Consider the following 27624-nt stretch of genomic DNA (forward strand, 5'->3'; position numbering starts at 1 on the left):
TGTAAATGACCGAAGTTTATTGAAGGTTTCATAGTTAGCAGGACTGTTAAGAAAGCAGAATATTTTACACCTCAAGTATAGTTAAGAGCTAATTCTCATGAGAATACAGTACAAATAAAAGCTAATATAAAAGGGCATCCTTCTTCCACCGTTCAAGATTTCATTATTTGAAAAATAAATGAAGTCAAGTTTAAAAATGTACTAAGCTTCAATGCTAGCAATCAGAAAGTTTCACTGTTCAGATGGTTTTATTCCAGAGATTTTGCAATGCAGCATAATTTCAGAGCCATAATGAAAAGATTTATGGCAGCTCAATACAAGTAGGATTTCAGAGTTGTCAAAAGGCCTTAAAAATATCATCTGTAGTTTTAAGTGAATGATGATGAACTCCAAGAAAACAAAAAAAGAAAAAACCCCCAAAAAACCACTTCAAATGCATATGAAATGCAAAAGTAATGCCCTACAGGCTACTGCAAAGTGTTGACTTATCCTTAAGGAGCTCTGTCAGTCATCACAGGTTCTGAATAAGCACTAAAATACATCCAGCAATGGGCACACCATTCCAGTTGCACAGAAAGTAGAGTAGGGAGTCTTCAGTTGATCATAGGCAGTTTAGAGAAAGAAAAAAATCACATTGCACTCAGTTTAAGATGCTTTAGTTGTTGAATACTAAGCACAAACTTAAATGTTTTTATTATTAAAAAAAATAATCCCAGTTGTGCCCTTTACATGTATTAAAGTGCCTTAAGTTACCATTTTTAAAGCAGGCCAGAAAGTCCCTTTGAAATTGGTCCCTAAGCACTGCAGTAGCATTTGTAGTGGTAAAAGTAGTGTATTACAGAAAGCCTGTTTCACACAACCATCGTAGGTACAGTGAAATTCCGTAAGTTGTTAGTGAAATAATATTGAAGCTCAGAAAGGATAAGACAGTAGGAGTACAGAACAGCTCTGTTCTCGTGCTGTGGACAAAGATTACCTGTTGAAGCTATCCCACAGCCAAATGCTTGTTTCCATGCACCTAAATATACTTTTTCCAGGCTTCCAGGGTACTCTTCTAGTTGAGATAATTTGTATGTAGGATTCCCTTAACGTCGATGTGCAGTATAGCATCGCTTTCATGGAGGACAGCTGTCTGTTAAAGCTAAGAACACCGATTTAAAAAGGCCCAGCACCTTGCAGCAAGTTTTCTAGTAAAAGGCCAATCTATTCTTCATCATCATCATCTTCATAATAACGATTCCTTTTGATCTGTTCTTCCACAGATAGATCCTCCATATCTTCACCCTCCCAGAAACCAACATCTTGGGATTTGCGATTCTGGTTAGGAGATGATTCCTTAGCAGTCACGACATTGGCTAAGCTGGAATGTTTAGGAGAATTTGGTTCACGGAATTCTTCATTTGGAAGTTCCCGCTCTTCCATAGCATGTTCTTCCTCATCTGTCTCTGCATTCAACTGGCCATTTTCTACAAAGTTATGCTCTACTGTTTTGACACCAGACAATTCCTGTTCTTCCTCTACATTTTTCTCTTCAGCACTCTGGATGTTCCTGTTCTCAACCTTCTTTTCCTTTTGCTTTTTGTTTACCACGACCTCTCTCTCCAGTTCCTCACTTCTTTTCAACATGTCTCTCTCTGCCTTAGAAGGAGAAGATGAATTCTCTGTTTTATGGCCTTTAACAGATATTGTTCTAAACGAGGCTGCTACTGTAAAGGGACGACTTCGCTCCTTCAGTGAGGAAGATCTTCTTAACTTTTTGAGATCCAAATCCACATCCTCCAGCACATCTGGCTTGGAAATCTCTTCTTCTGGAGGCCATTTGGGTTTGAATACTTTGATGCCCTCATCTAAGGCACTTCCTTGAATACTTTGGTCAGATGGAGGCGGCCAGGCAATCCTGAGCTTTTTTGTTTCTGCTGGTCTCTCTTCTCTTTCAGGCAAAGCTGAAGCTTTTGCTTCCATGCTTGCTGCCAGAACTCCTACTTTTGCAATTGGGGCATCCTCTACTCCTGGGCTTTGTGGACTTTCTGTTGCATTTACACCATGGACAGTTTTCTCCGGGGATTCTTCACATTCAGTTTTGCCTGCCCATAATTCCTTGTGTTGTTTGTGTCCAAAGCCTTCATCATAATTGCCTTTAGATTTGAAGAGCTGATTGAAGTGAGGCTTGCAGTAAATATTCCCACGCAGAGATGCATATGTTCCAAGACTGTTCAGGAAAATACGAAGTCAGATGTTAGCATTCTGTGTCTCAGCCACCAAGACGGGTGTATATTTTAGTTATGTTACTGAAGAGATTCAATTTCTGTCTTCCAACACGTTTAGAAAAGACAAGCTTACAGCTTTCGTGAGTTTACTTGGCCCTCTTTTCAAATGTCAGGTGGTTGTTTTTTTTTTAAAAAAAAAAAGTTGGACATTATATTTTCCCCCACATAAAATTACATTAAGAGTTTAAAAATAGACTGCATCAAGTGCAAAAGCCACTGGCAGAACTAGGACTGTATTACCACTCCTTCGCTCCTCTCCAATTCACTGGATTATGGTGGCTCAGCTAAACCGGAACAGCTCCTTACTCAGGTGCTGAAGAGGAAAGCTACACTTCCTAGATGGCAGCCAAATGGAGCAGTGTGTTTACCTGAGTTTACTGTTACAATAGGAACAGCGGAAACAGCTGATGTGAAACACTTGCTGGTTGGCAAAGAGCCTTTCCATCGGGTACACAGTCTTCTGACACCCAACACAGGTTTCCTTCATTGGCAACTGAAATTTCTATGGGAAGAAGAGAAAGCTTGTGAACTGGAAAATGAATCAACTGCTAGAGGACTTGGCTTGGGTTCATGCACGGCTTCCAGAGTTCTCAGAAAAATTGCAGCGTTCACTTTCTGCAACTCAATGCTAATTATGGTAGAGTGGGTTCTGGTGGACAATGAGTGAGGAAGAGGCTATGGCAGGCCCACAGGATTGCTGTGGCTTGACAGCGAGCCAAGATTTTGCCCCAGTGAATTCCACAGCTGAAGCATCACGAGTTGAGCAATGCTTGAGAAGGAACAATGGAAATACTAGAACTTAGTTATAACTTTCAGCCAGTTCCCAAAAAGCTGTCTAATCTATTTCTGCAACTTCAATTTTTCTTTATAGGAAAACGATGAAGAAATATTCAGGTAGATTACAGTTAGTACGAGACTTACGCCTCAAAAAAAAAAAACATAGAAAAAGGCTGAAGTAACCTCAAAATAAAAGGTAGAAGGCGGGAGGGAGAGTGGATCAGACTGCTCAACAGTTTGAAATGATCTGCTTTTGCTTAGTGCTGAAATAGTTTCACAGCACAGATACAGGCAGCAGGAAACACTTCTGACTCCATTTGTAAGCAATTCCAGTTCTATCGCAAAGGAACTATTCTCAGGTTTCAGGACACGCAGCCCTCAAATTTGCTCAAGACTTAAAGTGAGCAGGGCTTTGAGGTTAAACAGCTAAAATTGTTCATGTGCTCACTAAGAGAATTTCCTGAGAGTTTAGTGCAAGGGTAAACTTAAACACTAAGGAGTCAAGTGTCACTGCTGTGCTGTATGGGAACAATTTCAGATTTTGTTTTCTGACAGCATCAAGGAAGCAAGTACATTGTCCATGAAAAAAAGGTCACTTGATGCCATTCACTTCTTGGAAGCTATTAAACTTGGCCAATAGGGAAGATACTTTAAAGGAAAAATTAAATAACTTACAGTTGAAAAACTGGCAGGCTTGGGCTGCATGTTGATTACAACTACTTTAGCAGCAGGGTAAAAGAGTGCCTGGGCTCCATACCGTGGGTCTGCATAGACACATTGACATTGTAGCTTTTCTTTGACAAAGAATTACCTGCTAGAAAATTACTAAAAAGCTTTAAGGAAAAATATGATGGCTAAAGAAAAAACAGGAAAGTAACCGGAAGACATAATTACAGCAATTTATTTATAACAGTCTAGAAACAATGGTTAGGCAATGAAAGTTATGATACGTGAGGGACAGGTTGCTGAAGACAGAGCCAGCTGAAGTCAGTTTGTCACAGCCATAAAGTTTGCTGCCAATTTAATTCCAGTTTGATAGGTATTTCAATTTTTAAGGCATTGCTTCAAGTTATAGTAGATTAAAGTTCTAATTATGATGACAGCTTGACCAACAAAAGTTCAGAGTTCCTTTAAAAAAAAAAAAAAGAATTCCACAATTTCTAGGTGCTGCCAAAACTGCATATTAATTCTGAATTTTGAGTTGCTAAATGAAATATCAGAAAAGAATTTACCAATGCAAACAAAAATCTAATCATCCATGCTTGCCACAGGGAGCAAGGCAGCAACAATTTGCTTGCCCATCAAAAAGTAACTCTCCCTGAAAGCTTAGTTTTGCAAGATGACATTAGGGTGCTGGCATGTGCTTCTGCAATGCTCATCCCCATCCAAGAAGAGGAACTTACTTGTGTAACAATGAGACCTATGTCTGATGGACAGGCGTTTTGGGGTGTGAAGAGAAAGAAATTCCTTTCCAGACATACTACAAATAGGAGCTACAGGAGGAAGGTGACGCCCAATAAATATAAAAAAACTTGAGAGAAAGCTGAGAGTTGAGCTCACATTAGGAGGGAAGCAGAAGGCAGGAGTAGAGGTTAGGAACCGAGAACAGGAAACAGAAGCTGGAAGAGACAAATAGGAACCTTACATGAATATACAGCATCTGGGTTTCTATCTCAGCAGTGTAGCATCTAAAGCAGTAACAAGGTAGAGAACTTAAAATGGTTCTAATAATATAAAGAGATGGCACAGAGGACCAAGACACACAGCTTGTGTGTATCTTGTATGCTGTAACAGACTGAGATTACAAAAATGTTATAGGCAGCTCTACTTTCACATACTGGCTTTTATACTCCAGAACACTAGGAAGCCACATCTCACTGGTTTTCGTGAGGTCAGTGCTGTTCCTCTCAGAGATGGGGAAAACAACAAAAGCACAGTTGTTTCCTCAGGAGTGAACCAGGAAGTCTGTGGCAGCCCAGGGACTAGGCATCCTAACTCCAGACAGCACACGTGACAAGAAAGTACAGTGTGATCAAAACGTTCAGCACTGCCGTTTGTGTGTCTAATAAGATTAGCAAATACATTCCTATCCAAGAAGTTCTCCATCCGCTTTATCCTTTATAGCTCCCGCTAAAGAAAATGCAACATTAAGGACTTGCTATTCAGAATGTCAAACTGAATCTTTGTGGAGTCAGTCGCCACAGTGTCCTTACCAGAAAGTTACTACCAATTGCAGTTACTTCGGGAACAGCTGGAAGAGGAGAGTGGAAAGCCAAGTCCCAGCCTACTAAAGGCTCTGAAGAGCTGTATCGGGACCTCAGCACCAGTCTCTAGGAGCGCTGACTTTACAAGAGGCATAGACAAGCCCTGATACAATACAATCCCCTGCTCAAACCCCTTTTCCCACACTGAAGAGAAACCGCCTCTGTTGCAGGGGCATGCTGTTGTAACAGCAGCGGGGCAACTCCCAGCAGGCAACTCAAACTTAGTCTTTGAATAAAACTGACAGTTTTGAGGTGCTTTTCCATTCTGAATTAAAGTTCCCTCGTGAACGTGGTCTGATGAAGACAGACCAGATATCGATACAGTTACTACCAGACACTTTGTCACCACATTGGTTGCGTTAAGGCTTTTCAACATTCAGTAGAGAAGTTAGTTGATTATAACTGTCACCAATGTTTGCAAATAAACAGCTGCTTTACCTTCACTGCTTTTGGCGGAGATGCATCAGTCTGGCCAGCTGGTTTAGAACCAAAGTTTTGCTGCTTTGTGCTGACAGGTTTCTGAACTTCAGTCTCACTCTCCGGGTTTTGTCCAACTAAGGGAGCGGAGGAGGAAAAGGCAATTACAATGACTTTAAAACCTTGGAAAGTTTATGCTTGTAAGACCAAACAGCAATCCTACCAGCTAACGGCTAACACATTTTTTCTTGAACATCTACTGTTAAACCTTTAGATCTAGGTATTTAAACATGATCATTCTACTTTTCTGATTTACAGTGAAAGTTAAGTTGATATGTAAAGGACACAGGGGATCCAACATCTAACTTCCAGGAACTGTTCTTAATTTCTGCAAAGTGCTCATGTGTGGGCTTGAATTTAGGTGTAAAGCTAAGGCAACATGAGAATGTGCTTATGTACTTTATTGAATAGGAACTTGTCTATCTCTGGACAACACCAAAGACACTTGGTAATTCTCCTGCATTAATAAGTACTTCGGCCTATTGACTGATGCAGTAGTTGTCAGAACTATTAGTTTAGCTTAAGTCCAAATGGTGAGGAAGCTACACTTAAATGTGTGCAATCAGAGCAAACAAGAGTTACAGATATCTTAGAATTACAATGGCAAATGAACTTGTAAACCTGAAAGAAATTCTTAGAAAGTTTGAGTTAGCCACAGGACAGATTTTTAGTACAAGACAGGTTTTTCTTGGGTCAAATTCATCATTTGACAGGACTGATCTCAAGCATCCTCCACACAACTGGGCAGAGTCAGTGCTTTTCATCAGCCACGTGCTTTACTCATGTTGACGCAGTAGAATGAGCGCTTACCACTGCCGTCCTCTAGAAGACCAGAGTGGAATGACAAGCTGTTCTCACCTACAGAAACCTGCAAGAGAACATGAGACAATGAACACCTTTGACCTTCCAAGGTTTGAATAATCATGGCCTGAGTAACACAACAAGCAGTGTGACACTGTAAGCACTTAAACAGGAAGAGACTGGCCACACTGAGCTGCACATGAAGCTACGTGGTGTTTTATTAGGCAGAAGGTGGAGTCCAGCTGACTGCCAAGACTGTTGGTCCTTCCTGCAAGGTAGACATCCTCATACAGCTCTTGCAATATTCAGATCGTATGCCATAGTGTTCACACAAACATCATGTTTTTGTTTTCCTAAACATCCGCAGCTTGTACACCTTTATCTATTAGTCTTCAGAAATCCTTGTGATTTCACTGGTGTACCTCCCAGGTTTTCTTACTTAGAAATCCCAACACCAAGCAGTACACATTTACTGGAAATCTCATCGCTCCCTCCAACATTTGACATATCTTTGACATTTAAACATTTAGAAAAGACAGTGCTTTTGGGGAAAAGAGGAAAAAAAAAAGGAGAAAATAACAGATGAATTTTAAAAAATGCTTTTATAGAACTAGAAGTCTGCTGTTCCCAGGTTGGGACAAACATGCCTGGACCTATCCTGTCCATCCTCCTTCAGAAACAGATCATATTTAAAAAAAACAAAACAAAGCAACTTTTTAGAACAGTGGGATATAAACCAGTTTTAGACACTAAACTTGTTACAGATAAAGCTCTTGATGTACATTTCTTTATTAAACTTGGCACTATTGCTATTAAGTCAAATAGTTGTAAGTAGCAACACTCAGAAACTAAAGTACTGTAACAAGATTAACTACAAATCATCTCTCACTCACTTTAATGATTGAAAGGCCCATGCAAGCAACTGAAGTTTGCAAATTAATGAGGAAGCAAGTTACATATATTAACAAACTCTGGTCTACTGAAAAAATAACTATAACACTAGCATAGTGGGAAGTGCATCAACATATTCTGTGGCAGTGAGAGTCACGCAGGTCTGGCTACTAAATCTTTCACGGATTCAGTGTGAAAAATGACGGAGAAGGTTAGCAAGTTTCTTTTGTTTCCTTTTTGCCAGACGATTCCTGTTTCTGACATTTACTACTAGTAGTTTTAATTAGGCTTATTTCCAAAGTTCATCATGTAATTTCAAAAGGACAATCCTGGCTCTCAAACAATGTTCTATTCAGGCTCTTTATTGCACCTGGACACCTCAACAAGTAACTTCACAATTACAGCTGAATACAAGAAATCTTATTCAAATCTTCCATTCAACAACAGGGATATATTCTGATTTAACAGGTGTTCTTTTAATTAACTCACCTTTTAGCAAAAAGCAGCCTCCACCAGTTGAACATGAAGCTGCTCAGCTGTCAGTGAGCAACAGCTGAAAGCAACAATTTGGCCCCTTGCCCAAGGAAGGCTGGAAAGCTCTAAAAGCCCTCCTGGCATTAGGTTGCCACGTGTTCCGAATGGCTGGAATACACAGTACCCCAATTATTATTCCACTACTTTTATCCCATCTGCTGTCCCCAGTTTAGTATACAAATGCTTGAGCATGCTTTATTATCTCTAATTCACAGAGTAATTGAGTCTCAATTTACAGTTGAAGTTCAAAACCAGGAACAAACCCAAACTGGCATTCGCAGTTACTTTAACCAAAATTTAGCCAATAAATGCAGAAGAAACAGTGACAAATTCCTTTTACTTGCATCATACAAGGCTTCTCATGGGTTTTTTTTCTGGTGTGGTTTCTTTTTTGTTAAAAAGCAAAAAAAACGCCAAATACCTAGCTGTGAATCATCCTTTTACAGTTAGGGAACATGACACAAAAAAGTTTAGGTGGCTTCATCAAAAATTACTGGCAGAATAAAAACAAAAAACAAAACAAACACCCCCCCCAAAAAACAACAAAACAAAAAACCCCACCAAACCAGAACCAAAAACCCCCATGAAACCATCAGAGGTTTCAGCCTTAGTCAGCAACTGAAGCCATCAGAAAATACCTAAATATGATACTGAAGGATTCTGCCAAACTATAGGCATGTCATTACTGAGAATACAGTGGAACTGTCCAAGAAAACTTAAAACTTGTCTTTAGATGTTCTCTACAACTGCTTAAAAGTCTTCCACAGAGACTTGCTAGCTTCTAATTCAGATACAGTCTAAAAAAAAATAATCAGGAATTCTGCAGTATGTCAACAATCTGTATCAGCTGCTCGTATTCAATTTCTAGATTGCATATGGAACAAGTATATCAGCTGTGCTTCTAGAACTAGTTCCACTTAAAGTGAAGACCTTGATCCTCACCAGTATGAGCATCTTACCTTCTCCCCATCCTGACAGGAAATGGAGTCCTCAAGATTTGGTGGCATATTCTCCTTCTGCTCAGATTTGTAATTCTTGAGTTCACTTTCACTGGCTTGAATCTCATTCTACAGAATAAAGCACTTGAAAGTTGACAGGTTCTTTTCCCCTAGGAAAGCACTTGCTTTCTATTTTTCTTAAGTTTTTTTAAACTGTTTTCCTAGTATATACAGTGATGATTAAAGGAAGGGGCCTAAAAATCTATACAAACTTGGGAAGTGATACATTCTAATGAAGAAAAAAGATGGGGCTGTAGAATTTTACTATACTCTATGGAGGTAGTGTCAGCATTTTTCTAAACAACTACTTTTCTCTACTTCCAGATTCCTCTTTAAAATCAACTCTCATTTCCCCTGCTCAATCCACATCATCTTTTTCAATAAATGTTAACTTTTCATTTCAAATTACAAGTACTATCTAAAGCACTGTGTAATTGAAAAATACAATTTGACATAAAATCAAATTCTACCCTTGCTTCAATACTACTCAAAAGCCTAATTCTGTTATTTACTGAGGTTTTTGTTCTTGACAAACTGACTTAAGATTTTCACAAAAGAATCTTTCAGACTTAAAAAAAAAAATCCAGTGAAACCTCGTGTTTCTTTCATTGCCACAGGATACAAGATAATTGGAGAAAGACTCGTGCCTTTCACAAGGCATCTTCTCTGTAACATGAAAGAGAAACAGCCAAATGCCAACACCAGCATCTTACCGGATTTTGTAAACAAGTCTGCACAAAACCAACCATGTCTAATAGGTGTGTAATTGAATGTTAGAATTTTAGCGTATAGATCTCTAAATATGCTGTCCACTATCTCTCCCTCCCCTTCCTGCATCACTTACAATGCTATAGAAATGCTTGCTTCTCTAACCAACTGTAAAAGTGTCTATCAGTTTTAATCCAGTCCTAATTACATCACAACACCCTCAAAATAGTTGCTCCCCAGAGAGATTATGGCTTTCCTTTGTAGCACAGATGTGACACATTTTAAGAGAAAGGAAGTACAAATACCACACTACCATATCAAAAGAGCCCTAGTTGCTTTGTCAGCAGGGAAGGAGAACATCCAGAAGTTATGGCTGCTATTGGAACACAGAAGTACTGCAAACACTGGCCTCAGAAACCGTTTTTTGCTTATGTGCTGCCCTTGTCCATGTGCCAGGCCAAAATCAAAAGAGATTCTGCCAAATGGGACATCCTAAGAGCATCAGGCTGCACTGGCACTCAAACTGATAGCGCTGGGGATTTGCAAACGGGAGTCTCAAGAGGCACCTATGGTAAATCTCTTGCCATTAGACATAACTTAGCGGATCAGCTACCACTCAGAGCCACAAACTGGAAGAGGCAATCTAGCAAACTGAATCCAGGCAAGAAACAGGATGCAGAAATCAGCAATTAGCAGTTAATCAGATTTGGTGCACTGGCTGCAATTACTTTCCATTCATGCAGTGAAGTTTACTCAACTTTCCTCCCAAGGGTTGGAGAATTAGACCCACACTGTATATGAAATTCAGAAATCGTTTCAGCTGGGTAGAGAGTTTTGCTTCTCTACAAAGATACCCAGGAAGCACGCACTCTTCCAAAGCTTAGAATAATTTTTGGCTTTTATTTCCAGTGCGAGTTTCCTAACTTAAAACAGTCTATCCTCTTAAAATTTATTACTCTGGCTAATAAAAGAAATACTTAGGCAATAAAAGTTCCCATCATTAAGCAGAAGTATCAGACAGTTCCAGCAAATGTACTTAAGCACTTTTTAACAAAAACTTAGATGCTTGCAATCTCTTCAGCTGCAATACTTTACCATGAATTCATTAACTGCTCATTCCCTGATCAAATATCTGCAAAATTGGCATGGGTTCATTCACTGCAAGAGTCTAATCGGATTCAGATAATGGGTGAGAAGACTTGAAGGGATGTGAAAAACAAAAGGGAGGAAAACTGACTGGAGGTCCCAAAGCTGCAGGCCAAGAGATCCAGGTTCTACGCACTGTACGACACTGATACTGTGCCTCAGTTTCCCCTAGCTTATAGCTAATGTACAACACAGAATTGAGTTTGTTTTTTTTAAAAAAACCACAAAACACAAACATGCAGAGAACTACAGACATGCAGAAAGAAAAAATGTCAGCTATGTTTCAGAAGGACCTCAGTCAGGGTGCCAGCAATTAATTCCTTGGAAAACTTGCAAGATTATTCCAGGAAGATGCAAATACTTATTTCTTCCTGCAGTATGTAGAGGCAGCTCTTCATAAGAAAGACTCCTATGGGCACAAAATTCTTTTCAAAAGAAGATGGGATTATCTTCAAAAAGCCTGGTTTCCATAAGATCTTCTTTCCAGTCTCAGGTTGGGACAAAAAAAAAAAATCACTTCTACACAATCCAAAGAACAAACTTACCGTAGTAACGAGGCCGGTGGAACTGCCCTGCTTGGACACCGCTGCCTGATACTTTGCCAGCCTATCCTTTATTGAAGTCTCCGTTAAGCGAGGCATCTCCAGGCTTTTCTTGGTCTCTGCCTTATCTGGGCTGAGTGCTGGACTAGTATCTACAAGATACCCCGGAAAAAGAACTACATGAATAAAGGGTAACCTTCAGGAACACCAGTAGACCTGTCTACAGAAAGATTTACAAATCCCATCCCTTCACCACTCCCAAGACCACAGAAATTCCAGATCTGAAGAGCACAGAAATGCTTCAGTCAAAGGTTTATGTTCCAAGTCTCATAATTAATCCAGCTAGTTTCAGAAGTAGCATATTCACCAGATGCAGAGTCCAGCCAGTGGTCTCAGAAGTAATGAGAGCAAACAGTTTTAACACTGAAGATTGTTTTGCTGTTATTGTCAAATGAAAGCAGCTGCTACAGTGGCTAAATGGAAATACACATCATTCCTGTAGTGGAATAGTTGTCAAAGCCTTTTGGGGAAAACATGGGAAGTGAGGAAGGAAGTCTCACCTGCCACTTCCACCTTCTCCATGAAAATAATTTATCACATGACATGTTACAGATGAGGATCTCAAGAACAAGCACAGTATGAAATAATTCAGCTTCGTCTCACAGGATCCTTTGAAGCATCTGTTTTTATCTCAAGGGGAAAGAAACCTTTGGTAGCTAAAGTCTTTGCATAGGTGCAGATCTTCTGAGTCTCAGAACTATGCCCCATTACTTGCCATCCATCTTTCATTTTTGCTGTCAGACATTAGCCAAATAGGCTTAAAATGCCAGCTCCAGCGACTACTCTGCTATCTGACTTCCTTGTATAACGGTCAGGTCTTCAGTAATAGCTTAATTGTTCAATAAAGAACAGTAAAAAAATGATCTTTCACTAGCTAGTGGCCTTGAATGACTAAAAAGTTGTATGAATCATTAAGGTCCCTCTTGGGGACAATAAACAAATGTCAGTAGTTCTTCCATTCTCTCCAGTATTGCTCAAATAAGGACACAACATGCATCACTAAGTAATAAGTGCTTTGCTAGAAAAGAGTCTCCAAACATATGAAAAATACATAATTTTGCTCAAGTCATAAGGCTGTTGTTCCCCGTGCCTGGAGAAGGTTGCAGGGCTGAGAATTAAAACAAGAAGGACAAAGTCATATTGTCTTGTCTGTCTGTTCACTAGTTTCTAAATTAGCTTGACTACGAAAAGTAGTTCTAGGATTGTCCTAGACTTAAGACACAGGGGAAAAAATGGGTTCCATTCCTTAACTTGCTAGTTACATCTCCTGTGCCTTGGTTTCCCGTACTTAAGGGTATAATGGTTTAAAATTCACACCAAGACTTAATTCATTAAATGTGATGCTCGCATGGACTTTACAGATGGAAGATGGCTGCACTTCCTTCCATTTCTGAAAGGCAAAAGGTATTTCCCTTGTATTGTATAAAGTAGTTTTATTTTATGAACTAAACAAACAAACCAAAACACAAACCATGAGGTTTACTGACCTGATGTACTATGGCTCTTCTCTCCTTGGCCAACATCAAAGTCCTCAGAAGAGAGGCTGTTGTCAGAAATCCTCCTACCGACTGCTGTCTTCCTCTGGTCTCTAGGGACCTGATAGAGACAAAACCCACCTATCAGCTGCCTGGACAAACAAGGATTGTTGTGTATAATCCTTTAAGATGCACAGGTGTCACTAGCAAATCTGTTTTACTGGAATAAACAAGTCTAGCAGGTGACATCTTATTTAACCAATATAAAGTTTGATCACCGAATACCTGACCCTCCGTCACCTGGAAAGCACTTTCTTGAAGAGGTCAGTAGATGCCTTTTGACAAGTTATCTTTGTTGAAAAGTCAGAGAACAACAAAGATCAGATTTTTAAGCATTTACCACTGCAAATACAAAACTTCAGTCTAGATTTTTGCATTTCATACAATTTCTCCTGAAGCTAATGTTCGAGGTCATTTTATGAAGATTTAAAATCAGAAAAAGGATGAAAGGAGTGAGCTATCAAAAATTTGCATTGATTTTCAGCAACAGAAAGAAGAATAAATACTGTCGTAGTAAGTTATCTAAAGTTACTGGTTTTGATTTGTATAGCTCACGCATTTGGTACCAAATAGTTCCCTAATTAAGTCTGATAAGGCTGAAGCTTAAGCAGGAGAATGCTAGAGATAAATATTCTCAGATATCCAGGATAATCGCTATCGGCAAGGCTGCAGTGCTGGACAGGGTGTTTGTAGCACTACCACACAGATGCTCTGGCTGGCTCAATCAGGTTTGATACTCATTTGTTGAGACCAACTCCCCAAAATCTAATGCTCAGTAAAAGAAATCGTGAAAAGAAGTTTCAGCAGCTTTGATAAAAGCTCGTGAAGCGTAGATTTTTATTTCACTTCATCAAGATAGGATGTTTTCACAGCTGAAAGTCAACCTATAAAATACTAGAAGGTGATAGATCTTTGTTCCCTCCCTTGGAAGAGTTAAATCACAGAGCCAGTTAGGAATTAAGATTGGGGCTAATGTAGGGAAAAAGGCAGGTTTGGCAAGATGCTCCAACCACACATTCCACCCCCCCACCCACCTACCCCCTAATTTCCAACAAGTTTCTTATTTGCTGGTCACCAAACTGAAGGAAATTCCAAAGTTTTATTTTAACGGAACTGCACTGTAAGATAATCACTGTGAAAAATCAGGCTGCTTTGGCATACAAACCAGCAACTTTACCAGGAAAGGAAAATGCAGCTGGAAAACCTTTTTTTCCATTAGTATGGGAAATATTTTCTATTTCTGTGGTTTAAGACTTTGGTAACTTTTCTTACTGGAAAAGAGCTTAACTATGACAAGCCTTTTCCTTCCATTGAGTATGTTGATAGGTTCAGTTTGGGAGTGTCTGCACGCTTGTAAGGACTTGCAGATTCCTCATTCTGTGCAAACTATCCTTAGATGATTCTTATTCAGCCCATGCCCACTTTAAAGTCACCTTGAGCCCACAAGTCTGAAGTTCTTACAACTTACAAATTTGTTGTTCAAAGGATCTGGCTTTTGAGTAGCATACAAAGAAGATCATTACAGGCAGAATACACTTGAAGACAAGATCCTTTGAGGACGCAGAAGAGAAAACATGTTATTAGCCCACTTGAAACTCCTGACTATTTTAATGCTGCCCTGGGTTTGATGGGGGGTTTTTTTTGGGGGGGTGGGGGGGTTTGGTTGTTGGTTTTTGTTTTGGGTTTTTTTTGGGGAGGGGTGTGTGGAATAATATGGCACCACACACATTTTCTTGCACACAGCAGGAGTGACAAAGCTACAAATGAAAAAACAAGTTTGCAATACAGATGCATGGGAAGTTTAACTGGCAGCAGAGTACATAAGGAAGTTTTCACTACTAGGGAACAAAGGTCTTAAGTAATTTAGATACAGTATCTGGGATTCCAGCATCACTGAAAGAAACCATCAGCACTTTTCAGGAGAAAACGACAGTTAGAAATCAAGATTGGAAACTTGTTCAGGTTGCCTCTTCTCATTCTCCTTTGTTTCAGAATCTTATTTCAATTTATTTTTACTGTAGCCTTACTCCAGTAACATCATGCTGAATTGCCCTTATATTGAGAAGGCAAAGAATTCTCAATTATTGCTGAAATCAATTATTAAACAAATTAAACCTCTAAATAAGAGTTGGCAAAGGGCCAGCATGTCAAACAATTATGGCAAGTGTTCAGACAGCTACCACCAACAGGAATTCTGCATCAGAGTCCAGCACCTCATCTAGACATGTGCACAAAATCAAGGTTTTCTTCCAAACAACCAAAATCCATATTTTTATCAGCAGCGAAGGATTCAATATTCATCAGAAGCAGACTCTTCTGCTTGGACTCTGAGACCTTCATGAAGGCTGGTGAGTTCTGACTTAAGAGCAAAGAGCTTCCCCCCGCCCCCCACGTTGTACCACCTTGCTGTGGAATCCACTGCAGCAGGAAAAGTTCAGTTAACAGAGGCAGCCATCTCATGACCAGCTAAAACAGACCGAGTTAAGGAGTACTCCAACTGTCAACTGAATCACCTCCAGTCCTGCCAGCTCCTCTCCTCCTGTCCTCTTTGCCACCTCAGATATCTACAGGTATTGCAATTTCACCTGAAGAACTTTTCTGTAGATAAGTTGTGTAACACAATTAGCCTAGGTCTTGTGAGTAAAAATCCAAAACACTAAAATACAAAAGCTTTAGAGTTCAGAGATATTTCTGTACAAGTCTTGTACTAACACCTACAAATATAAAGCCAATGTTGTGTGATTTTATATCAACAGTTTTATACTGTGAGAAAAAAGAACAGAGTAATAGGGGAAAAAAAAAGTTTAACAAAGGGAAGATGAGGGACTTTCCCCATTACAATCAGTAGACTGACCAACCACAAGTAATTAGGGTGATTACTGCTCGTGGCATTACGAAGGAATCCCCAACTCCCAACCTTATGCATATGCCACTCCATTCCCTTCACAGTCCTAGCTGGGCCAGAATTCCCATGCCACAGCTTCTGCTACTTGCAAAATGAGATAAAATATTCCTCATGTCTGGAAAGCCCCGAGGTTCTAAGACAAAAGAGGCGAGTGCAGAGGTACCACAAACAGAGTTAACATCATTTCTCCTGGGGCATAAAGAGTTGTTGGGCAAAAGACCAAATAAAAGTTACACCTATTTCATTATAAACTAACTGTGTTAAATGTGACCCTGCACATAAGGTTGGCTACACAAGACAGTACGTTTTTGCCTTAAAGGAAAAACACAAACCAACTTGGAGACAACTTTTTAAGAAGTATTGCAGATCTGCTTGCTCTTTCTTTTCTTCTGATCTTCCTTGTGTATACTTTTGCTATCACTTACAGAAAGAATTCTTTGAAATTGATAAAAGTCCTGATATTTAGTCTTTGCTTAGTGCTGAACCAATCTAGACCAACATGCCTGCCTCTAACGCAGTTAGAGCATTTTTTTCCATGAAGATGCAATTAAAAATAAAATCTGCCTTGCATTTAAATTGCAGAAGACAGAGCAAGAGCTGAATGAATAAATGAATAAACTAGGAGATTTTGCTTATAACCCTAAAAATGAGAATAGGTTTGTTTAGAGTGGGTGATTGAGTCAGGAAATCCAGGCTCTAATCTGGATTCTTGCCACAGACTTGCCCAGCAACCAGCAAGTCATTTTACCTTTACTGCCATGAAGTTACAGCCATGTTGCTACTTAGTTGATAGAGATGTTTTGTGTTGGCAAAGCTCTGACAGTGCTTATACCTCAAGACTGAAGTAAATACCAGGGAAAATTGCTATCTCTCCACTGAAGCCTTGCTTGCACTTAAACCAGGGGTTTACCAATGGACAGAGTTTGGGAAAAGCATAAATGGAAGAGGCAACTGCAGAGCTCACAGTTAGCCAAGCTTACAGCACTGCTGTAGTTGCTCCCTACCTTAGTGAAAAAGATCTGTCGCCCCATAGTGCCTAACTATCTTCATTGTACGGGACTGCATGACATCATCCTCCAGTCCTCAGATAAATTCCCAGAACCAGAAATCTTACAATAGTGCTTTCTAATTACAAAGACACATCCTCCCTCCCCCCCCAAAAAAAAAACTTTAGAGCACTTCCTGCCTTTTCCCTTCTAAAACTAAAAAGTAACCAGATGAACTTGGAATAGGAACATAATTTGACCCTAACCTGAATAGTTTCATACCTACTGTATGGAATTTACTCTGTTCAGTCCATTTTCAACACTATTTGAATTAGTAAGCTTGACAGAAATATCAGTTCCAGATTCAGTCAGCTCCAAAACAATTTATTCCCCAGGCCAAGATGAAGTTACTTGAAGCCCATCTGCAAAACGGTACTTTCCTGTGGAATCCCAACTGATTAATCCCCCAGCAAGAGTTCAGAGAAGCGCTATCAGGAGATCACCCTCAACCACCCGCCCTCTCAATGAATGTGATAGTGTGGGCAGCTCTTACATAATGACAAAGGCTACAAAAATCTAAGTTGTGAAATTACTATATGCAGACCTAAAACTCACTTTCACACAGACGTGCTCCTCTGAAGCCTTTAACTGTTACATATTTAAACAACTTTTGTACAAAATTTGTTTGTTTTACTCAATACTGCAAGAAAACCACCCGCAGTAAAACAAAGCCAGGAGTATAGGAAACTATGAGAAAACTGGAAAATCCACCAGCATCAAGGCCTCAGGACTATGTTGCAAGTCACTAGCATATGCAACTCATTTTCTAGTTAAGCAATTCTCCCTGGGGACACACAGTCTGCAGTCCACACGCAGGATCAGATTTCATGAGCAGTTGTAGGAAAATGCAAGCCCTGTGCATTTGCAAGTCAAAACTAGTGAAGGCAGAAGCTTGTCTGGCTATCTCTGCTTATTTTTCCCTGGGAGGATTTTTTTTTCGATAAGAAACATTTGTAAAGATACAAAGATGAGAGAACAGCAAAGAAAAAAATGGGAGTATTTCACAGTACTTTATCTATGTGTGGCTCACATACAGATATGTATATAAAACCCCCCTCTTAACTCTGGCAGTACTTCCATCTCAACTGCAACCGCCCGAGATTGTTGAGCTCACTTCAAACAGTTACTTTTTCTTTTATATATATATCTATATAAAAAATATATACTTTTTTTTTTTTTTTTTTTTTACACAATTCATGTTTACATAACTCATCTTAACCTTCAGGCAAGATACAAACAATCCCAACTTGCTTTAAAAAAAAAATCTTAATAAATTCCATACTTATTTTTCCCTTAAATTGTACCCCTTCCACAAGCAAATTCATTTTACATCTCCAATGAGCAATCACAAAAAGCCACAACTCCAAGCACTCTGCATGTATTTCTATAGCTCAAATAAGTTATTAACACCAGCTATGTTATGTTTCACCTAAAACAATGAATACAATTATTTGCAGAGTCAATAGTTCGGAGCCACTCCCTCCACGGACTTTTCCTGATGCCCAAGAGGCAGCAGAGTTTTAGTTTCTCTTAAGATTTGAGGGGACAGATCCTTACCTTCGTCTGAGTTGCTTCACCCTTTTCAAACATCATCTTGAGTTTGTTCAGTGGAACGCTGTATTTCTCAATCTTCCCCGAAGAGTCCGCGTTTTCGCTGGCTTCAGGCTTTTCCGCTTCTCTGGACTCTCTCAGACAGTTTTCCATTTTACCACTCTCCGGTGAGTGGCTTTTAAACTTTCTGCTGTCACCACCAGGACACTGCAGCTGGCCAGGGGTGCTGGAAGGGGCCTGGGGATCAGATGTAGCACCAGCCTCCGGGGTTTGCTCCGCGTCTGGGGAAGATGCAGGGCTGCTCCCGGCTCCAAGCCCGGGGCTGGCGACCTTGTGCCTAACCTCAGCACAGCTGCTTTGCAGCGTTTCCTTCCGAGGCTCCGTTCCCAACGCTGGATTCTCCCACTTTTTCTTTAGTACGCTCAGATTCCCCCTTTTAAAATGAGGGGGAAGATTTTCTGTGTTCTACAAAGAACAAGAAGTTAATTCCAGTTATATGCCTGATGAAGCATTAAAGCACTTCCTTTCTATGCGAAAGGAAGTTAAAGGCTCAGTACTGATCTCAGCTCTCTGCTTTTTCAGACAGCTGTGAATAGTTAGAACTGTGCCACATGGAGAAAGCATCCAGGACAGGAAAGGAAGGAGGGGGGAGAAGAGAAAAGTCAGGAGCTAAAGCAGGAAGTGAGCAAACAGGATGGCCTTATAAGGCAAAAGGCAGTCAGGCCCTAATGAGTTAAATGACACACAAAAGGCTTGAATCCACACGTGAAGGAAAGGGGACCAAAATCCACACAACAAGGGTCTCTAGCCCTAGAACAAGCAAACAATAGCAGAAGCAGCCATATGAGATGGGTGGTGTGCCAAATGTTGCAATGTCTTCCAGCTGGTTCAGAAGACAATTAGTAGGCCTTCCAAAAAGCCACAGATTAGCTTTCAGAAACCACTATTTTTCTGGAGTTATGTATTTCTACTATGAGTTAACAGTAGTGTTTTAGTTACAAGAGATCTGTCTTCAGCATTTTATACCATGCAGTGTAAGGCTCAAGCTTAGCACTGACAACAAATGTCTTTTTGCTCCCATTTATAAATATCAGATCATTTGTTGGAATTTTTCTTTTATTTCACTCAACACATTGCAAGCCTTCAGCAGGAAACATGCACACAAGTCACAAGCGCTGTCTTACCACTGTGAGTTAGATGGCAATACACGGAGCAGCAGTACCCCTCATATTCAAGCGTGTTTCAGACTAGTTTTGCTTACAAGTAGTTACCTCTCCCCAGAGTAACAGACCAGCGCATGTTTAATTCATTCAAATCTAATACCTGCCACCATCGCATTTTTGCTGTCTCTCCCTTATGGAGACCACTATGTATCAAACTCATTGCAAGTGGAACAGGTCTGCAAGGCTTACAGGAATTAAACAGGATTAACAGCTATATTAGGATTTAAGTCTCTCACCCTATTACTCTTCTGGTCACATTTTGAACACTGCTTTGCAAATTAACTTGAATCCACCTAGACTTCAAAAAAGATCAGCTTCCTTGTTGACTGTGTTTAAAAGAAAGTACTAAAGTTATAAGGCAAATGTTGTAATGCAACAGAAGTACTGAAAATTGCGCAGCAGGTTTCCACAGGAACACTTCTGGACGTGATGCCTATGGAGTCCTGGCATACTTCGTAACACTAGTTGCTCTTGCTTGGGACTTGCTTGTTCCCTGATCACATAAGCCACAAAGAAAATTTAAGACTGGAGAGTAATTTTTAGAAAGCTTATTTTATCACACCTATATCCCAAGCAGAAAAAGAATGACTCCCCAAGCATTAAAGACATCAAGGCAGCATGGTCTAACAAAGACTTACCCACATATCCTGAAAACATTGCTAGCCTTTTTAAATAAAAATTAAACTGAGGACGTGCTTATACAAAGACCTGCAATCTTAGTGCCTGGTATCTCAGCCAGGTTCCCTGACCCCAGAACAGTAAGTGCAATGGAGTTTACGGGAGGGAACGCGAGGCTGTAACCGAGCCAAAAGGGATGGCTCTCCCTCATCCAGGGGCATTTTGAACCCTGTAAGCCACTTCAGAGGAGTTCCCCTTAATGGATTCTCCAGCTATCAAAGATATACACGTTAGATTTCAGAGAGGCTGACAGCTTCTTTTAAACAGACTTTTAGATTTAGTTAAGAAAGGAAGAGGTAACGCACAACTGCCTACAGCTAAGAACAAAGAGGTGGATATTCATGTGTTGTGGTTAACTCATTTTGCCTTCTGCTTAGGAGCGAATTGGTGATTCAACATATAGCTTTGGGCAAGGCACTTGATTTTCTTTCCTTTCACTCACACTGGGAAAGGGTAGGAGGAATGAGTCAAAAGCAAACACCACGTCTAAGCCTAGTTTTATGAAGGAGACATGGCAGCAACTTTGATATTCCAAAAATCAACCGTGTCAGAAACATTGCATATAGGTGATCCGTTCTAATTGCAAGCTGTCGCTTATTGCCTAGGAAACAAATACTTACACTTCTTTTTTTCTCAGCAGTGGCTTCTTCAGCTGCTTTCTGATACCTTTGAGAAAGAGGAAAGAGAGTGGGGAATAAAAACCACAAACAGTTTTTAAACAGAATACTGAATGCGCTTGAAGACAGCTGAGATTTTTTTTTTCCCCCACCAAGGATTCTGTGCACTTCCCTATCAAATAAAACCTGAGGCTGGAAAAATAGTAGAAAATAATACCAGAACAATGCAAAGTGATAGAAACATTTTAAGTCATTCTGTTAACAATAATAGCACACATTAATATTTTTCATTAGCTAAGCACTCTGATTCTGAAATATAGACAGTTTACCTTGGAATAGCTGTATTGTTTCCGCCACCCAGCTGTCTGCCGTGCCCCCTTGCAGGAATAACTCAGCTATTTATACAGCAGCTGCTGAACTGTAACAAATTACAGCTTGGCATACGCAGAAAATCTACATAAGTGCCAGTTTATTTTACTATGCTGGGTTGTAAACTGCACCAATTCAGCAGTTGCTTCACGAGCAGCTGAACATCCCAGCAGTGGAAACAGTAATCACAGCCTTCTGAAGATAAGCCACCCTGGATCATGAATCAAAGTCCTTTAAGAAGCTATAGAAAACTCCCAGCAATCTGCACACCACTCCACTGGGTGTAAGTACCTCCAAAGCTAGGAACACACAGACCGCGCTGATTACTACGCTGTGCAAGGTGATTGCACTTCGGTTTTGAAATGCACAAATTAGCCAGGTGTGATAAATTTGGGCATTTGTGAGTAGAGCTGTGCCTTTCAAAGAGAAGAAATGTCACCCAACGTCTGCTTGGGCAAGTGATGTTTCTGTCTTTCTTATATGTGGAATTCTACTTTTGAGGCAACTGTGCATATGTTACAGGCAGTACATGAGACATTAATATTATAATAGTCATCCACTTCAGACTTTAAATAATTGCTGGTATCAAACCAATAACTAATGTATAACATGGGCTCAGTTCCTTCAAAGAAAAAAAATTCTTATGTGCAAATACCTACTCTATCACGTTTTTTCTTTATAACAATTGATTTTTTTTCCTGCTGTGCATGGTGTACTCCTATGTAGATTTCTCCTCTTGTTACACTAGAGAGTAGACAAATTGTACCCTTACTTATTTCTGCTTTACAAGCTGCATTTACTGTACAGACCGAAAGCTGCTAAAGAAGTGTAGCTGGCCCTCTTTAATCAATGCAAACATATTAACCTATGTCTCTGTACTATAAAGGTTCCAAAATTTGAACGAGACATGCTGAGAAAGTAAGTTTATGGAGGAGGAGAGATCAATACTGGAAGAAACAACAAAGACAGACATGGGGATGAAAGTGAAGTACCACAGTGGAAAACAAACAAGGATTGAAGTGTCCCAAACACCACTCGCTCTGTAAGTTAGCCCACCACAGCGTGCTGTTTAAGTCTCTGCTGTTGCAAATTTGCGTGTCTCTGGCCTGACAAAACTGATAATCTAAACACTACATGGAATTTTTTTTTTCCCCACGTACAAATATTTAGGTAATAGCAATTTAGAAAAATTACTCTCCTCACGCTGAGCATCAGTGTTGGCAAAGCCAGTAAGTAGGACTGTGTTTTCCCAAGGAACTGATGCTGCTTATGTAGAGGGACCCTACTTGATTAAGGAATAGCAGTTTGGATTACTTCCAGTAAGCCCTTTTCAAAGGATTATTGACATTTAGCAAGATGACCAGGTTCTGTAATCGAGCTTCAATGAGTGAATAAATTACCTTAACAAGAGTGGTCAAAGCGAGCAGCTTCTCCCTAGGACAGAGTACTTAAAGAGTAACTTAAAGAGCTATGTTTGTGTAAAGTCCAGATAGCAATTATCCTTCCCCCATAGACCCCATAAAGTTTCTCCCACACTCAAGATTTAAATACTCCAAAACCTTGCTATGCTATTAATGCAATAACCTAGGACATCTGGTTGCCCAAATCCCATTGGCAAGCCAAGCTGTAAACTATATATTTCTTCAAGGAAACAAAAGCTTTTCCAGAAAACATGTATAGTCTACCACCACTCAGCTTTCTCAGTGTATAAAATATTACTTATGACTTGACCAAAACCCATCCTCCGTCTCTCAGAGAAAAGGGAAGGGTGATATTCCTTTTCTACAGAAGTTTTGTGAGACATCTGGAAGGAGACATCTGTAAAGAACGTAACTACTGTGACATTCTCTGACAGAACTCTTACCTAGAGGGTTACATCTATCACCTGCAGTCGACAGAACTACTGTTTCTAACTGGTCTCCAATTAACTGATAAAGCATTACTGCTACTTTTGATAGCACCAGGCCGGAAATGCCACGTTAACAGAGAAACCTATGTAATTCATGCTTAAGCAGTGAAAGATTATTTCTGATTAAGTAAAACCCTAATGGCAACAGCCGCCTACATTCCAATGCTCTGCCCCTGAAAACAAATTGCAATTTGTAGTTTGACAGATAATTTTCTACTTTATTTTCTGACAGCAGAAAAAAGATATTATAATTCTGACTGCTGAAACAATATAATGCCAGCAACTAGAAAAACTTTTGCCCAGCACATATTAAACCAGGAACTTAAACCTACATCATTTTTAGGAAATAAAGCAACTGTCAGTGAGGTAGTCATTGTTCAGGGTACCAGCTGCCGACCTACACACACAGCTTCTGTTCAGCAGCCTCACAGCACTTACTTGGAGAACCTCTCTGCAAGAGCTGATGACTTATTCTTGTTGACTAGAGAAAGCTCTTTCGCAGTGATTTTCAAAGACTGTGAAGTCCATTGTCTTCTATTAAATGGGGAAGGCTCCATTTTATCACCACAAATACCTGTTCAGGAATAAAGTACAGTGTCAGTCAATATGAATTATGTCAGCAGAAAAGTAGTGTCACAAAACAATTCGATACTAAGTCACCACTCAGGTGCTTCCAGCATACTAGTGCCACTAAGTCCTGGTCATTCAGGATCTTGTCCATCAACTGACTTAAAAAAGGCATCAGATTAAAATTATAATTTCCTCTGCAGATGCCATTGAGATGGTACCCTTGATAAAAACACTAGCTACAATGAAAGGGGTGAGAGATAAGCCAAAACCAGGACAGGAGGAAGCAGCAAGCTGCGACTGAAGAAGATGCTAACGTGAAGCTCTGTATTTCCTACACACACAGGGGCTCCAGGAAGCCCTGCTATGCCCTCTCTTGTTCTGGTTTCTAAACCAAATGTGCTGGCATTTATGTAAGAAGGCTTGAGTTATGAAACCTAAGAGGATGTAATTCCTATGCAAACATTTTTCATTCACTCTTGTGGCATTCATTCTTAACACAGCAGCCGTTTCCCCTGTGAGCTGAAACAAGTCTTCTGTTCACGGAGGCAGCTGTAAACCTCATGTTGCAATAGCTATCAGTTACCTAAAGGAATAGTTTTAACTCCTCTGTCCTGCTGTAAATGGGAAGGTTTTGTACAGCTTTTCACCACAGAAGCCAACAAGACTCTATCAGATTTTTTTTTACATACTTAGCTTTCTTTTGTGGAGGAGGAAAGGAGGGGAGATTAATTTAAAGAGTTCTCTGATAAGACAAAAATAAAGCTTGTAGGGCAACGCCTTTCCTTTTTTCCTCTTTTCTTTTATCCCTGGTTTCATGTCACACAATGCCTGTGGCAAGTGCACTGACTGATCCTACAACGCTAACATCAGGCAGGCTGACCTCTTTCTCACATTTTCCATCAGTTTCTTTAACTGATTTGTACCATTAGGTTGTAGAACTCTAGAAATCTGCATACAGGTCTGCTTGACCACTAGTCACACTGTAAATGGAAGCACCTTAAGACAACTTGATATAAGCAGGCAATCAAATGTAGGGAAGAACACGTTTCTGAAATCATCGTAGGCACATAATGCAACTGCTCAAAATGACTTGGGATTCTGTAACGCCTCGGTCCAAAAGAATTTGGCTGCAGCAAGCGGAGTCTCAGCCATGTCCAGTGCCGAAAGGGGAGCTCTGGGTCTGTGGAGTGCCCAGCTGGTGCTGGAACCAGAGGCACCTCTCCAGTGCTGCACCCTGCTGCTGCGTAGAGATAAAACAGGCAGCAGATGAACACGTTGCTGTCTTGGTGGCTACAGTCAGGAAGAATGGGACTTTCTCTAACATTCCTTAATTCACCTGATGTAATGGAGAGAATGACACACCATGCCAGTACGTGTTTTTTCAAGATAGTGATTTAGATGGTGCTTTTAGAGGTACAGGTTGAACTATCGTGACAAACAAGAACAGTTACGCTATTTTTCTTGTGATGTTGAAACACATTGAAGCTACTTATCAACATTACATTTCCAGGTGCAGCTCACTGCACCTTCACACTCACATCTCCCACTCAATGCAGTCTCTGAAATCCATCCATCGCCCTTCCAACTGGCGAGAGAAACTCAGACTGAAGAGTTACTTTCTGAAATTCATGCTTTCTTGAAAACATTTTGCATCACCGAGTTACCCTCTTCTGTTAAGCTGCCAACTTTTGCCCAGACTGGACCAAAAGAAGGATGCTCTCCATTTGGCTGGCTTAAAATAGTTACTAACCTTTGCCAACTGCACCAATGATCATCCACAAAGAAAAAAGGATCTAATTAGAATATGAGGAGTGCTCAATTTTCTCCCTTTTTAAAAAGCATATTGCACATGCAAATAAATACACATTTCTGTGATTACAGTCCCAGTGCTGGTGCCCAGTAGCTAACATTTAGCATTTAGATTTAATAAAGCCACAGAATACATAGATAGAAGTTACTCCTGAAAAATACAAGTCCACATTGAAAAAGAATTCTGATTCAGCCATGTAATGCTACAGTTTAAACTTTGGTTTATGATTAATCTTGAGCCAAAAGGAGATCACCTGAAGCCCCACTTTGCAGGTTAAATTTCCCAAAACAGAGTCAGTTTTGCGCAGGAAACAGCAGCGGGACATTCACTGGAAGCCTCCCTTGGCAGAGATAACAGGTTGCTCATTGACACGCACCTTACACGGAAGGACAGTTTCAGTAAAACGCTGAGAAAACAAAACCTAGTTTAACTGTGCAGAAAATAAGCCCAGTTTTGATGCCCAAGCATGCCACTGCAGCTTGTAGCAATCACTGTTTGTGGATGCTTTCTCTCCCCTGGTGCGTTCTTGTTCTGTTTCCTGACCGTTTTCTCCATTAAAGCCACAGGTACAATCAGGCCCGGCTTGGCAAAAATGTCTTTACAAAGGCAGTAGCTACTGCTTGGATATTCAAATAGGAAGTTAAGAAGCATATTTGGAATCTCAGTTGCTACAAAAGACATAAACCAGAACACCAAGATGCCCTGAAATTTGCGCTCCCACATTTTTAACGCCATTCCACATTCTTAGCACTTTCCCATACGTTTATAGTTTCACCATGTTCAAACATCTCTGTACATTTTTTGCTGCTCCTTCTGAATAAATTATTCCAAGTCATTTCAGGAAATAGTCCTTCATTGTATGTACTAAGATTTAAACAAGATCGCGAGCGTTCTGCATACCGCAAGAGAGACAGGTTACGTTGAAGACAGCATGAAGTCCAGAGGGGACACGGAAGCTAGAGTTGTGCAAGGTGTGGAAGAAGGGAAGGACTGTGATTTAGCCACTGTAACGCACCAAATCTACCTCCAATAACTTCAACCAGGAGTTTAACAGTAGAATAAAAATCCATATATCTGACAGGTCCTGAGAAAAAAACTTTTTATTAACACCTGCCCCGAAGTGGAACTGGTTGACTTCTGAGAGGTGGTGGAACGGGACATCTGCCGAACCGAGAGCAGCCCGGGCACCGGAGCAAGACGCGGAATCGCCGGCGGCAAGAAGGGGAGAGCGGGGGCGGGCAAGAGCGGAGGCGGGCCGCCATCCCTCACCCCGCACCTCTGCGACTGCTCGCCCGCCCCCCGAACCACCTTTTCCCGACCAGAACCTCCTCCGAGCTGCGGTGCGGCGGGACACGGCTCCTCCCGTGCCCCCAGGCCTGAGCGGGCACCGCTCCCCCCGCCACGGGAGGCGTCGGGCTGAGCGGAGCTCCCGCGGTCCCGGCGCACAAGCCAGCCCGCTCGGCCCCAGCCCGGGTGAGCCCACGGAGCCCCGCTGCTGCCCGCGGGCGCCGCCGGGCACCGGGCTCAGGAAGGGAAGGGAAGCCCGCAGGGGCGCGCTCGTGCCCGCCTCCGAGCCTGCCTCCGGGGCGAGTAACGGGCTCCAGGCGCCGCCGCAGCCCCGCACGGCCCGTGCCCCACTGCCGGGCTGCCGCGGCCCAGCGCCCGGCGGGAACCCCCGGAGCGGGTCCCGCTGTGGGCAGCCCCACGGCGGCCCCGGCCCCCCCCGCTGGCAGAGCCCCCCTCCGCCCCAGCCCCCCGCTGACAGGGCCGCTGGCGGGAGCGCGCCCCCCAGCCCTGCCCCCCCCCCCTCACGCACCTGCGGCGGTCGGGAGGCGGGTCCCGCGCGCACACCTGTCGCAGCTGAGGCGGCGACTGCACCTCCGCGCCGCCGCCGGCACCGGGCAGCCGCGTTGGCCCCGCCCCCGGCCCCGCCCCGCCGCATCGGG

The 27624-nt window shown here is 41.3% G+C and overlaps 1 protein-coding gene across 3 annotated transcripts; it reads right to left on the reverse strand.

The window, feature by feature from the left end:
- On the reverse strand, positions 1-27599 carry LIMA1 (LIM domain and actin binding 1). Of its 3 annotated transcripts, none has more exons than XM_054806942.1 (11): positions 27495-27599; positions 23737-23872; positions 21024-21069; positions 18509-18967; positions 12953-13061; positions 11409-11557; positions 8971-9078; positions 6596-6653; positions 5747-5862; positions 2636-2769; positions 1-2209 (listed from the first exon to the last, which is right to left on the reverse strand). In XM_054806942.1, the coding sequence occupies exons 2-11, from the start codon at positions 23853-23855 to the stop codon at positions 1204-1206; spliced, it is 2304 nt and encodes a 767-aa protein (XP_054662917.1). In that variant the 5' UTR covers positions 23856-23872; positions 27495-27599; the 3' UTR covers positions 1-1203. The 3 variants fall into 3 exon arrangements, with proteins under 3 accessions (XP_054662917.1, XP_054662916.1, XP_054662918.1); XM_054806941.1 differs by having other exon boundaries at positions 11409-11581; XM_054806943.1 differs by lacking the exon at positions 8971-9078 and having other exon boundaries at positions 11409-11581.
- Between the last annotated feature and the right edge of the window lie 25 nt (positions 27600-27624).

Source organism: Grus americana, chromosome 31 (assembly GCF_028858705.1).
Source record: "Grus americana isolate bGruAme1 chromosome 31, bGruAme1.mat, whole genome shotgun sequence".
In the NCBI taxonomy this organism is placed as follows: Eukaryota; Metazoa; Chordata; class Aves; order Gruiformes; family Gruidae; genus Grus; species Grus americana.

Bases quoted from the DNA above. Each gene is read 5' to 3' on its own strand.
- LIMA1 (XM_054806941.1), bottom strand. From the start codon at position 23,855: ATGGAGCCTTCCCCATTTAATAGAAGACAATGGACTTCACAGTCTTTG. The intron at 11,582-12,952 runs GTCAGTAAACCT...TTATTCATGTAG, and splicing joins GAAGAGCCATAGTACATCAG to TTCTTTTTCCGGGGTATCTT. The intron at 2,770-5,746 runs GTAAAGCAGCTG...TTCTTCCCATAG, and splicing joins CTCCGCCAAAAGCAGTGAAG to AAATTTCAGTTGCCAATGAA.